This window comes from Bombyx mori, chromosome 18 (assembly GCF_030269925.1).
Source record: "Bombyx mori chromosome 18, ASM3026992v2".
In the NCBI taxonomy this organism is placed as follows: Eukaryota; Metazoa; Arthropoda; class Insecta; order Lepidoptera; family Bombycidae; genus Bombyx; species Bombyx mori.
In genome coordinates, this window is record NC_085124.1 from 689,438 (window position 1) to 703,017 (window position 13,580).

The 13,580-nt window shown below is 36.8% G+C and overlaps 1 protein-coding gene across 1 annotated transcript; it reads right to left on the reverse strand.

Annotated features, from left to right (window-relative positions):
- Positions 1 to 1,098: 1,098 nt before the first annotated feature.
- On the reverse strand, positions 1,099 to 13,093 carry LOC101735915 (uncharacterized). Its single transcript, XM_012690188.4, has 2 exons — positions 12,814 to 13,093; positions 1,099 to 4,698 (listed from the first exon to the last, which is right to left on the reverse strand). Exons 1-2 carry the CDS (start codon positions 12,820 to 12,822, stop codon positions 3,811 to 3,813), a joined length of 897 nt encoding a protein of 298 aa, XP_012545642.3. The 5' UTR covers positions 12,823 to 13,093; the 3' UTR covers positions 1,099 to 3,810.
- Between the last annotated feature and the right edge of the window lie 487 nt (positions 13,094 to 13,580).

Sequence of the window (13,580 nt, forward strand, 5' to 3'; positions counted from 1 at the left end):
CAAGTTTTTGTAAATTTAGACGTTTAATTCTTGGTCATAAACGTCACTACTACATTCCTACGTACATGCATACATGCATACAATGGCGAGTTTTTAAACGTTCACGATAGCGTAAAAGTTAACTCAAACTCGTACGAATGCAGTTGGAACGTTTTCTTACGTTTTCCGCTAGGGACGCTGTTCCTACTCCATACTTTGAGTAACTTTTACGCTATCGACAGCGTTAAAAACTCGCACTAAGCACACTGATCACACTATATTAGTGAGTAAAAATTTTGTGGTTGCTCATATTAGCACTGACACTGTTACAGTAGTAACAAAATATAATCACCTTCCGTCTTATGAGCATAAAGGTGATACTTATACTATATAGTATCGTATAGCTGTAAATGATGTGCTTCCTTGTAAATGTAAGGCAATAAAAGTGTATTACCTCCACAAAAGAAACCTTTAGCTCAGAATGTCAGGAGTGTAATTTATTCCGTTTTTTTTCACCCATTGGAAATATGCCATGCCCCGACTTTCCATTATGTTGATGTCACGATAAAAATGGGTCAAGTTTGATAAATGTCATGTTTTTGGGGAATTATGACAGTATTTACGAGCGATTAGACGTGAATGTCAATCTTAACTATGTTACTAACACCTATGTTTGTCCACCTGATTAAAAATAATTTTACAGTTTTCATGCTCCCATATTACGAGTACTTATAAAATATAAATGCAATTTTATAAGTTATGATCTTTTAAACATTACGTCTTGTAAAATACTTAGAAAAGAAACCTACTTGATTTAAAATACATAACTTTTACATAATATACAAAGACGGTACAGACACAAAATTATCATCAAAAATTATTGGCAACTTTAGAATTATTTGAATATGAATTAATTGAATTATTATTATTATTTGAATTTGTAGGTTTATGCGGAAAAAGCCGCTTGGGTATATCAGGTGTGTGTCATAAATAAATGTATCACAATAATCTTCCAATGAATTGAGGTTTGAGAACCACATATTATACAGGTCCACCCTAAAATTTTATTATGCTCTGTGCGGAAAAGGTATAATATACTATAATAATGAAAAAAGATAATTTTATTTTCAAAATAATTTTATTACATCAAAAAGAAAACCCTAAGCAATAAATTAACATTTCATTTTAAATTTCAAAACTTTATAATTATCTTTTAAACTAACCGTTTTTTTTTTTCTAATACAACTGTTTATATTTAGGAATTCCACACTATTCTATTACATTGATATAAATAATATATTATTAGACGTGTATAACTTCTTTATAAAGTACAATTTAATAAGTTTAAGGCAATCTCATATCACAATGCTTAACTTAAATTTATTTATTTATGATATTTACTAATTATGTAATAGGTGTGTCACGAAACATTTAAATACATAAAAAATAGTTTAACGCATAAAATACACATTATCATGTACATAAATACATAATAATTTAAAATATTCGTAGAAACATTTAAATCGGAACTGTTGTGAAAACTCTTTTTGTAATATTCGACAGAGCAGACAGAGAAATTTCTAAAATAAACAAGCAATTCAAATTACTTAATACCTGGCACTGTTCTAAATGAAAAAAAAAAAACCTAAATATCTTCTTATACAATATTGCAACAATTAACTCTATCAATCTCGATCATAAATCTATCAGTTAAATTTAATTGACTGAATCATATTATTATGCTAAAAACACTATCCATATCAAAGCTACAAAAGCCTTAGTCTCCAGATTATTAGAAAATAAAACAAACATGACTGAGTGCACCGTAGACAAAAATATAACATCAAAATAACCACCACAGATTATACAACTTGAACCTCAGCCTTCCCTGTATAATTTTAAAATGTTTTCGATTCTGTCCAAAACACGAAATCCAAGGTCTTGATAATTTAGAAGAAAAATAAGTAATTAAGAAATATTTTACATAAGTCGGTAATATAAAAAAAAATCAAGATTACTTTAAAACTTTGAAAGTAAACACTGCAAAAAGATAACGATGTTTTGTTTTTAATAGACTAACAATATTAGCAGTGTGAAAGCCATTTACACATAATAATGTTGACAAAAATACAAATTCTATTTGAAAAAGAATCTTGAGAAATGTAAATTTGACAATCATACCAAATTTTAAGTTGAATTTTTCAGAGAATGTCGTATTTGGGACTGAAAACTAAATTATCAACTGGTTGATAATTAATTTATAAAGAAAAAAGTACGTTGGTTATTCAAACGACCAAAAATTTTATGTTTTGCGTTGTTTTCTAGTTAAGTCATTTGTTTTCAATAATAATTTGTGTTTTCTATGCTAAGCAATCAGTAAGTAATTACTATCTAATCTAATCTTCTATAAAAATACAAAGAACGTGGCATAGATACAATTATTTTAGTCTAAAGGTGTCTTTAACGGTTTATCAATCATCATCAACTCTAGAAAATTCTCAGTTTGGGTAATTTAGCTAAATTTGACAGTTCGAGTTTTAAAGCAGTTTCGATTTTATGTATCAGCATAACCTACATAATGTTTGATTCCGAGTATTGTATATATACAAAACAAATGTTATTGATTCGTTTGCCTGACGTATTAGCAAAAAAATCCCAAACTCTCAGTAATCGAGTTTATTTGCACAGAACCTTTAACAATTTGGCAATAAAAACCATAACAATTTGAACATTAGAATTTTGAAAAACTTTATATTAATTAATTTATTTATTCGTATTTCTAAATTAGATTAAGGCACTGACTATTTGACACTACTTTTTAATTCTAAAGCGATCCAAATTAAATTTGAATCAACAATGTATATTTAACTAAAGTTATCTATTAGGGCCATCGCCGCGCATAATAAGTGCATAATTAACTGTAATACCGGATAAGATTAAGTACAAGATGTTATTTTTATTTTTTCGGAGGCCCGCTTCAAAGACTTCCATGTATTTTAATAATCAGCATCCAACCACCACAAGCAAAAATCCCGTAAGGCATTTCGTTAATTCATTGTGAGTTCCATACCGTTTTTCTACTATTTTGTAACAAAAAAAAATAAGAAAAGGATAAGGAAATACGTAGTAAAATCATTTTTAAACAAATCATAAAGCTTCGTGTAATCTTTGTAGCATTGTAAGTAACGTTCGAATTGTTTATTCTCTAACAATAACAAACTCAATTATGTTAGTGCTCAATCACTGTCGGAATCACGCCGCTGTAGGCCACCGTGCCACCTGTGAACTCACGGAACGAGAACAATAATGAGACCCGATTCCAAGGCGTTATTAAACGGCTATTAAAATAGTTTCTTGTTTGTTTCCCACAGTTGAATAAACCACGAGTGACGCTTGCCGCGACGTGCCGCGCTGGAAAGCGGCAGCAAAAACCACGCGGTTTTTCAACGTATTTATAGGTGACAATGAAACAATAGGAAGAAACGAACGCACACAGAAGGCGCGTGCAGCGGCCGCTTTCCAACGCTCGTGATGATCGCGACCATAACCATCATTTGCATCGCGAGCGAGAAAATTAATTGATTCACTGTTGATCGAGTGAAGGCGCACCGAGACATTCGTGGAATTTGTCCGTTTGCCCGATTTCGGATTACGGTAAATCGCGAATTCCAAGGCGGCGCGCACTCGCGGACCCGTTACTACACCACCATAGACGCGACACCTCGATCGTAGTTCCTCGGAACTCGCTTTGAGTGGTTGATGCTTACGAACACGGTACGTACACGATCAGCGTTACACACTTTAGAACCCTGGCTCTGCTCTCAGGTTAGGTTAGGCAGCGCCGGCCTCCTGTTTCTGTTGTATCATAGATTCCCACTGCTTTATGAGCCGAGTGGAACTCGGAGCGAGGAACTCTTCACCGGGTGCAAGCTCGCACAGCTCGGCGAGCGACTTGGCTGGCTTGAGGCTGCCGGGTGAGTCGTGTCCGGAACTATTTCTAGGTGATGGCGATCGTATGTCTTCGTTCAGAGCCTCATAAAGCTCTCCTATTGACTTAGTGGCTTTAAGTTTCCCGGGTAAAGGAATTTCCTCATCTTCTGATTCGGAGTTTATCTCATCATCGGTCAGTTCCAAATCAAAAGGTTTCTGTTTTTTCCTCATTTTCTTCAGCTCTTGTTCTCTGTCTTTCATTTCCTGTAGTTCCTTTTGTATCTTCTCTTCGACGGGGACGTATCCCTTTCGTACTGGTTTCCCTTCAGGCGTACGATTGATGATAGGAGGGGAAACTACTGGTGCCAATACTGGAGTCGAGGGGAAAATAAGGGGAGGGGCGATGGCCGTATTCGGTGTTGAGGCCGCATTTGAAGGCGGGGGCAGCTTTCCTTTGCTGGCTATAAATCTTTGCATTATTCCTTTTGTACCGGTCTGCGGAGTGAATCGACGCGTGTAACCATTTGCGGTGAGGGCAGCAGGCGCTGCAGGAGTCGAGGGGGCGATGGGCCCTAACAAATGTGAAATGGAGACCGCTCTGTTGAGGGTCCGTGATATTTTCTCATCAGCATCGCCGTTCATGTGTCCATTCTGATGATTAACGTCGATCGTAGATTCGGACATAAGCCTGTTGACTCTGAAGTGACCTTCTTTAAATTCTCTTTCCCTCTCTGTGACTTCGATGATCTCTCTCTGGATCCTTGACAGCGGATCTTCTTTCAAAAGTGACTGTAACAATAGAAAAGCATAAATTAAAAAAAACTTGTGATTCAATTTTCAATCCTATTTTACACAGAAATCATAACAACGTCGCGCGATTTTACTTTGACTTAAGTATTTTTACAATTCACGACGAGCTCAATGACATTCCATATTTGTGTGACACTACCTACCGCTTTGTGAATGCTGACACTCAACACGGGGCACGAGACGAATCGTATATGTGGAGAAAAAAAAAACTATTATGAAATGCTTAAGATAGTTATGACGCTGATGTCGAATTCTGCGGGCTTTGGAGTTTAAGCTTTTCAGATATTGCGCATTTGTCGCACTCACACTGCGACATGATTCAGGGTAAATGATCCATACTGATTAGCACACCTACCCATCCGAGCGTGGCTGGAATAGGTCCTAGAACTATCAGCAATTAGGTACGGAATAAAAATCTGATCAACAGCTAAATGCTAATTTAATTCTTAGCTCAAGTTTTTATTGAATATTTTAATAACCCATAACCGAAAATTACAATTTATGCTTTTTGAGTTACACTGCCGTGAATTTTTTTGTTAATAGACTTGAGAATTTACCGTTTTTCCGATCCAGGGGCAAATACTATTCACAGAATTAGGTCTATTAGATAATATTTAATTGTTGACTTCTTCCACAATTAAATGAAGGGTATCGTAAAATTAAAACAAGTTTTTTCATAGCGTGAGACCGTACGGCGGGTAGCATCTCCAGTGTAAGCTTTTAAATATTCCGAGTAGGGAGGAGGATAGGACCCCATTACAACATAATTAAGACTTCGGCCTCGACAGGGCGTACAGCTGTGAGTAACACTTGTCCAATAAGAAACTCCAATAGTCCGCGTTCGATTACAACTTATGAAGAGTTCCGTGATCAATTTCACAGTTAACATTCAATGCGAATGTTCAAATTGAATCCATTGAAAATATGATTTTAAAGCTCGAATAAGCGAGCCTGAATTGATGAATACTTTTTAAATAACTAAATAATTTAATATTATGTAATTATTAATAAATAAAAACGATAATTACCAAAGACAAGCAATAGACGCTGTGGCTATTTCGCAGATCCATATTTGCAAGTAAACCTTTGTCCTCAGAGCGTTTACGCAATCAAGATCTTGTATACAACTGAGCAGTATTAAATTGATAATTCATACCAGAATAAAGCTATTTATTTATCTTTAATATTATTATCCCACGCTAGAAATCGAGGAACCGGGTACGCAGGATTAAATCGCTGTAGACATAGACAGGACGGTGGTACCAGCTCGCAAGGGATCATAACTCGCTCTACTGCAATACTGGTATTGTAAAATCCGCCAAATTTTAATTTCATGTTAATGAATATGTAGTACGTATTGTGTGTAAGTTGGGTTCATGAACCGATTCACCTTTCAGCCTTCTCACTAATATGAATCTTTCTGTGCGTGCGTTGTTTATTTTGGTAAATAAGATTTAAATAGAATGTTTGGTTCCTGGGAAAGAATTGCAGCTAATTTAAAAGTGTAAGCTTTGGCTGTGAGGGTTTCGTTTCGTTTGCATCGCGTTCCTACATATCTATATATTAATACGTGAAGCAAAAACTTTGTAAGTACCCCTTTTTACGAAAATTGCGCGGACGGAGTGGTATGAAATTTCCCACATTTGTAGAGAATATAGTAAAGGAGTGCAGAATGTTAATATTTTATTAAATTATGCATAAAATATATGTATATAAAATCGATAAATAAAAACATTAAACATACTAGTATGTATTTGACACACACATGCATGTTTATTATTGGTTTATTTTTGCTTATAGTCTGTGGTCAAATTGAGAATAGATTAAATATTGTTTGTCTTTAATAATATTTGTCTATCTAAAGTGTAGTCTTAGCGAAATCTGTGATTATAGAAGTATACCTAATAAATAGTCTTTGACAATAGTACCATAATAGTGTGTGTACAAACTTATAATTTCAATTAATTATTTGACCGAATTTTGAGTATCGGGGGACCACTAGTATGTTTAAATGTATTTTTTATTTTTATTTTTATTGCTTTCCACCTGGTGTTAAGTGGTTACTGGAGCCCATAGACATTTACAACTTAAATGCGCCAACCACCTTGAGATATATTAAGTTTTAAAGTCTCAGTATAGTTACAACGGCTGCCCCACCTTTCAAGCCGAAACTCATTACTGCTTTACGGCAAAAATAGGCGGGTTGATGATACCTATCCGTGCGGATTCACAAGAGATCCTACCACCAGTGTATCTGGAATGACCCACCGCTCGTATGGACACATCAGGTGGAAATCCCGGAATTGTATAACGGCCTGATTGATTCGCAACAGAAATACGCTCATGGCGGTACCTACTCTCACAGGCTTACAATATGCAAGTAAGCTACATCGCTGCCAGTATGTGCTGGGTACGAGTACTCCGGTCATCATATCATTGAGCACTTTATCACTCGCTATGAGTCTTAAAATAAATGTTAGCAATAATAATGTGTTTTGAAAACCATTAGAAAATTTAATTACCCTTAATGAGTCATCTATTTACAAACATCTTTATTTATCTCAACATAATGAAAACATGTGTTGAATGCATAATGCAAGTGCCAGTATGAAATCATACTGCAGAAAGGTTAGGGTTTTTTGCGTGAGGTAATTACCACGTCACGATGTCTCCTTAAAAGTTATTATTCGGGACATTCCAGTTTTATCTTTTAAATTTACTTTTAATCATTTTTACGATTTAATCTGTAATGGCTGAGCACGGATGCAAAGTACCGATTCAAAGCGTTCGAATTAAACAGAGGTTACCGGTTTTGTTCCGGTACATTCAGAACTGCGTCAATGTTTCCGTTTGCCTACGCACGTCAAGTTGAAGTTTCGTTGACATTGGAATAACAGTTGTCCGTTTTTTTTAGGCGCGAATACATTTGTCTACACGGTAGTACCTAATAGACAAGTAAACCGCCCGTGCGGGCTCTCAATATACCACCAATAAAGAGACAAGAGTTCAAATTTCTTTGGATAATATATAAATTCCAATATATAAATATTTTGTCAAGCGTACATCCCAGATTCGCGCACAATATTAGTAAGTGGCACTATTCTTTGTCCTAAGCTTGATTAAACGTTTGGTCACTCCATTTATGTATGTCTGGGTCACCCTAGCTGGCTGGTATTGACCTTATCGATACGTGCAAGTATCGAGAAACGAGTTTTTGTTATCGATTTTAATGACTGATAGAGGTAATGATTTATTTCGTTTTAATTTTGTAGATAGTAAAATTTTATATGCGCTACAATATGTTGCTAAGAATTTCAAAGCTTTGTTAAGTAAACCTCAAATAAGAAATATTTTCGTAAATATCCCACGTAGCCAATAAAATACAGCATATTTTTGCCAATAATGTGGTGTGCAAAATGGTTTTTAACAACTATAGAAATATATAAAAATAACAGCTAAATTCATACAAATATCTAGTACCATAAGCGGGCGGCTCGACTCTGCCCTGGCATTGGCAGTGTCCATGTGCGTTGGTAATCACATGCCACTAAGCTCTAGACTCGTTTGTCCATCTAAGCATATATTTTTCCAAACGCCTTTAACGCAGTGAAGCACGAACAAAGCGTACAGAATTATCTAGAAAACATTAAAAATAAAATGCCCTTCGATACTTTTATCAGTTAATATAACGATAACATATTACAGATAAATTGATTCGTAAGAAACATTCATTTATCAAAGGCCGTTTTAACTTATGATTGAAAATGTATAGTCGATTGAGTAGGTTTTTTTTGTGGATTTTACGAAAATTTGGACGAAATATTCGTTCATACAAAGCACAAGAGTCAAGCTATCTAATTAAATTTGAAGACGAGAGCTGTGACAGGAGCATGCGCGATGCTGGGCGGCAGATCTAGGCACTAATCGAGTTTTTTTTCCTACCTAAGCTGATAGCCTTGAGAGATAACCTTAGCTAGTAGGTGAGCTCACGGGGCTCAAACCGGAGTAATGCTAACACTGGCCCTAGCAAGAACAGTGCTTCGCAGAATCTACCACCGGATCGGAAACGTGACCCATTGAGAAGATCCGACGAGAAACTCAGTGGGCTAGGTCTATGGGTTAATTCGCTCGTCGAGCCCTTCGTTGCAAGCAACGGGACGGTGACCGGTGCTTGTGGTACCTAATAGCGCCGTTAATGGATCGGGAGGATCCGTAATGACGTGTTTTGGGCGACGTCGACTGTTTACCATTCAGTCTACAGGATCGGGTATGTAGTTAAACAAATCGAGCACTGATCCGTGAACAAGGGATGCCTAATTCGTCCTGTATATTTATTTATTTATCTCTCATACCCCATATTGGGATTACGGAAACGTATGAGTAAAATAATACTTAGTTTAATTGTTTTGTTTTTTCAAATAGTCGTTTAAAAGGCAATCGATGAGAAAGCGGTGAGGTAGAATTAACTAAATGAGTGACTAAAACAATTTTACGGTTTAATCTCAATATCGCGACGATAGTCATCCGTGAACAAAACTGTAAAACTTATTGTTTTTACGTAACGTATTGTTACTACTTGACCAGCGATCGGTCAATCATCGAACTTCAACCATACCGAGACACATCTAGATCTATTACCGTTTTCTGAAACTCTTGATATAGCTGGTAGACAAAAAAATATTGACGGACGAGAAAATATTGTTGTTGACAGACGAGAAAATGTCACTTAACTTCTTTGTCTATTCCTTTTTAAATATCTGTGAAGAAATTAGACATTCACTGTTACGGAATCATACAACACATGCAAACACATTATCTATACATGTATCTATCTATATATTTTGTATACAAGGGGTACAATAAACATTAAAGGAACTACATTTTGTAGAAGGCCTAAAGATAATAATATCTGATCAGAGAGAGTGTGACAACCAAAGAACAATTTTAATACCAACTATTGTGATTTATATGCAACCTTAGGATATATTATTATAAAGGAATTTGTGAGTACCTGCGTCATTTATATTGACCTAGCTGAATTTCCGGTTAAAATTCAACAATTACTTTATTATTTTAATCTTCAATTAACGTGGTACCTAATTAATAAATTTTATACAAAAACTTCTCAACCGCCGGTAAAATTATCTTAATTTGTTTTTTTTGTGTTTATTGTTTAGAACGGTGAACGGGCTCACAGCCTGCTTGGTGTGAAGTGGTTACCGGAGCCCATAGACTTCAACAACTTAAATGCCGTCACCCGCCTTGAGACATGGGCTCTAAGTTTCAATTCTACCCCGCCCTTCAAACTAGATACCTTATATTAAGCGGTACTACAATGCCGCTACCTTGAAACATTAGTTCTAACTATGGTGTAATGGATGTTTCATGGCTTCAGTTGCCAAGAGGAAAAAATTAATGGAATAATCAGACGACAATACTTCCATATGAGATAGGGAAGTAGCAGCAGCTCGAGAAGGCCAGGGTCAGAATCATGACATAACAATGTTTGGCCTCAATACGTTATAACTAATCTTTCAAGTGATCAACTTCTATTGCTATTTTTGCTTACGTTTGTCTAACGCATTTATACGCTAAGCAATCGTTTTAGATTACAATATATAATATTAGCGACCCGCCCTCGCTTCGCTTCGGAAACTGCAATTTATTATTGATTTCTCCACTATTTAATGGATGTTAATACACATATAAACCTTCCTCTTCAATCACTCTATCTATTAAAAAAACCGCATCAAAATCCGTTGCGTAGTTTTAACGATTTAAGCATACATAGGGCTATAGGGACAGAGAAAGCGACTTTGTTTTATACTAGGTAGTGATGTTACTTCAGATATTGCAAAAAGTGCGTTAATATCGCAATTATTCATAACAACTGAATCGGTATCTTGATTCACAAGTGTTTAAATGCAGACCCGTCAAGCTAAATACTTTCTTTTCAAATTGTCTAACATGAATATTTCAAATTCTAATGTATCTATTATCTGTGCGGACTTTTCGAACATAAGGTTTTAATGAGGAATTGATCTAAAACTTATAGTGTAAAGTCGAGACCCCAGGACAGAGACCGGTCATCGTTCTCATCGAACCCGTCACTCGCGACGAAGGGCTCGACGAGTAAATTAACTCACAGACACAGCCCACAGAGTTTCTCGCCGGATCTTCTCAGTGGGTCGGGTTTCCGATCCGGTGGTAGATTCTACGAAGCACGGCTCTTGCTAGTGTTCGTGTTAGCAACGTCGTCAGGTTTGAGCCCCGTGAGCTCACCTGCTAGTTAAGGTTACGCTGATATACTCAAGGCTATCAGCTTAGGTAGGAAAAAAAGGACATAGAAGCAAAAGCCGAACCGACGTTCTGCTTCTAGCGCCGACAAATACAAAGCTCTATAGTTACACAGATTACAAGGTCTATAAACGGAATCAATGTTTACTAGTTGAATTGAATTCGTCACGGGAACCAGCGCTGCGGACAACCAGGCGTTTTGTCGTCCAACGGCTCTGCTCTGCGTAACTGTTACGGATCATGACCGATATTGTTGAATTTAAGATTTTATTATATACCAATTGAAGAAATCAGTGGATGAAGGGGTTAAGTACAATTTTTAAGATTTATGAGTTCTTACATTGAATGAAGGTGTGATGTGCGTATAAACCATATTAGACCTCAAAACTCCGGTTTAAAGGCTATTTTTAGAAATCGCATGTGATGAAGGAGTTACGTACGAAGAAAAAGTATAAGTAACCAAAGTTTGTTACCCGTTTACTCTAAATTAACAAATTGTATCATATCCCCTTCATCCGCTCATGTCTTCAATTATAGATAACTCTGCCGTGTTTATACCTTTGCTTGAGTCAAATTATATTTATTGAATAACTAGAAAAGAATTAGTATGTTTTTTATTTATTTATGCAGAGCCATTTTTAAAGCCTTTTTTTTTAAAGTGACTTAATTGTAAATGGAATCTATAAGCATCTGGCGATTTAACCTCTTATTGGTAACAGTCGTTTTGCTCGGTCTAATTGAATTCTTTGCAACATTCACGCGGATTACTAACTTCGTCACTAGTGGCAGAACTAAATCGGCACTGCTGACATGCCTATTTCTACCGCGATGAGGTCATGCATTATGGCTGTAAGAGTAGGACAGAAGATATCACTTATAATGTAAACTACGGTCTACGTCACAAGACGTATTGTATTTTTTTTCTATCTAAGCTAAGTCTAGATTTGCAAACTTTTTGGGATTGGTTTCAACGGAGGTTAAAATATTCCGTAATGAAATAACGTACATAAGTAAATATTGGAGGTAACTTAAAAAGGTTTACACGCTTGTCGTCACCCTATACCCAATCATATTTGTACTTAGGTACATTGATCTGAATAAAACTTATTTCGTACTATCGCAACGAAATGGTCAGATTTCATCAATCATATGATTCAAGATAAGGAGATCGAATGTTGTTTGGTAAAGTAAACAAAGATGAAACTATATAGGAATATTGAGAATCGCAAACCTAACAATATGGTAGTTCCCATTGCGATACGAGGGTAGTTTTTGATGATTGCAAGTTGTATTTGTATACTTTGCCAGAAATTTGAGATATTTGGTATTATGAGATATTATATGTACTAATAAGTATTTAAAAAGGTTAGGCAGAATAAAATCGTCGAAGGTTATTAACGAGCACGATTAATAGCCAGAGATAAGACAATAGCCATGTATTCACCTACAGCGGGCACAAATAAACGCAAATACATCGAACAATATCGAAGATAATGTATCGGCAGGCAGCGTTATCAGATGTGTAACAGTACATTCGTGATCTCGCACACTTTTACCGATGCTGCACTGCGACCGAGCTATTACCGGGGGCCCGCAAAAAGCTTTCTACCGGCCCTCGTGTCGGCACACATACCGACACACCGACATTGTCCGCGTTAATTACAAGGAGGTCGATCTCGAGCGACGACCCGCCATCGCACCGCTTACTTGCACTTATCCCGTGCCGACGACCTACGAACCCGCGGCTGAATTGGCACGCACCAGACGTAAACTAGAACTAAAACAAACGGTACTCACGTCGCCCATGGTGAAACTCGTAACGCAATCCGATATCCGAATGGGAAGGAAGCTGATAATTGCACACAAATGTTTCACTGTTTCGACATCACGGCACCGACACCTGGCACGGTTCTAGTTTTGTGGAGCGTGCGTTGCGGAAGACGGACGCGGCCTGAGCGCTTACGTCCTCTGCGGAGACAGCCTCGCGAGTACAGACTACAGAGCCGAAGCCATATCACCTGGCCCGCTAATTGGCGCGAGAGTGAGAGGCCTCGACGGCGCTAAAACGTCAAAAGTTAAAAAGAGAAAGTAGATCCAACTTGAAACACCTGAGCGCTGTTTTAGCTACACTATTCTGTTTTAGCGTCGAAATTGTGAGCGCCAGTTTGAAACTTGACCCTTGAGAACGGATTCACGCGCTATTGGCTTCCGAGGGCCAGACCTCCCCACAAATTGGGCAGGAAGCGGCCCTTAATTAAATGTCCTGTTAACTTTTTAATGTAACTTGAGTGGACTTCGTGCACCGTACAGTACGAACTCGGGACATTGTGAGGCTTCTTTGTATAGGCGCTAACTGTTGAGTAAACTTGAAAACAAAATTCATTAAATCAGTTTCGGATTTGTAGTGGTTTTCAAAATAAGGTGGTCTATATTGGTCACCGAAACTTACAGACATCACAACGTGATTACCGGCCCTTGACACTTGAAAACGAAGTCTCTATTGTATTGTATAACAGCTGTCCAACTCTTCAAACCGGAACGCGTCTGACAGTAAATACTGATGG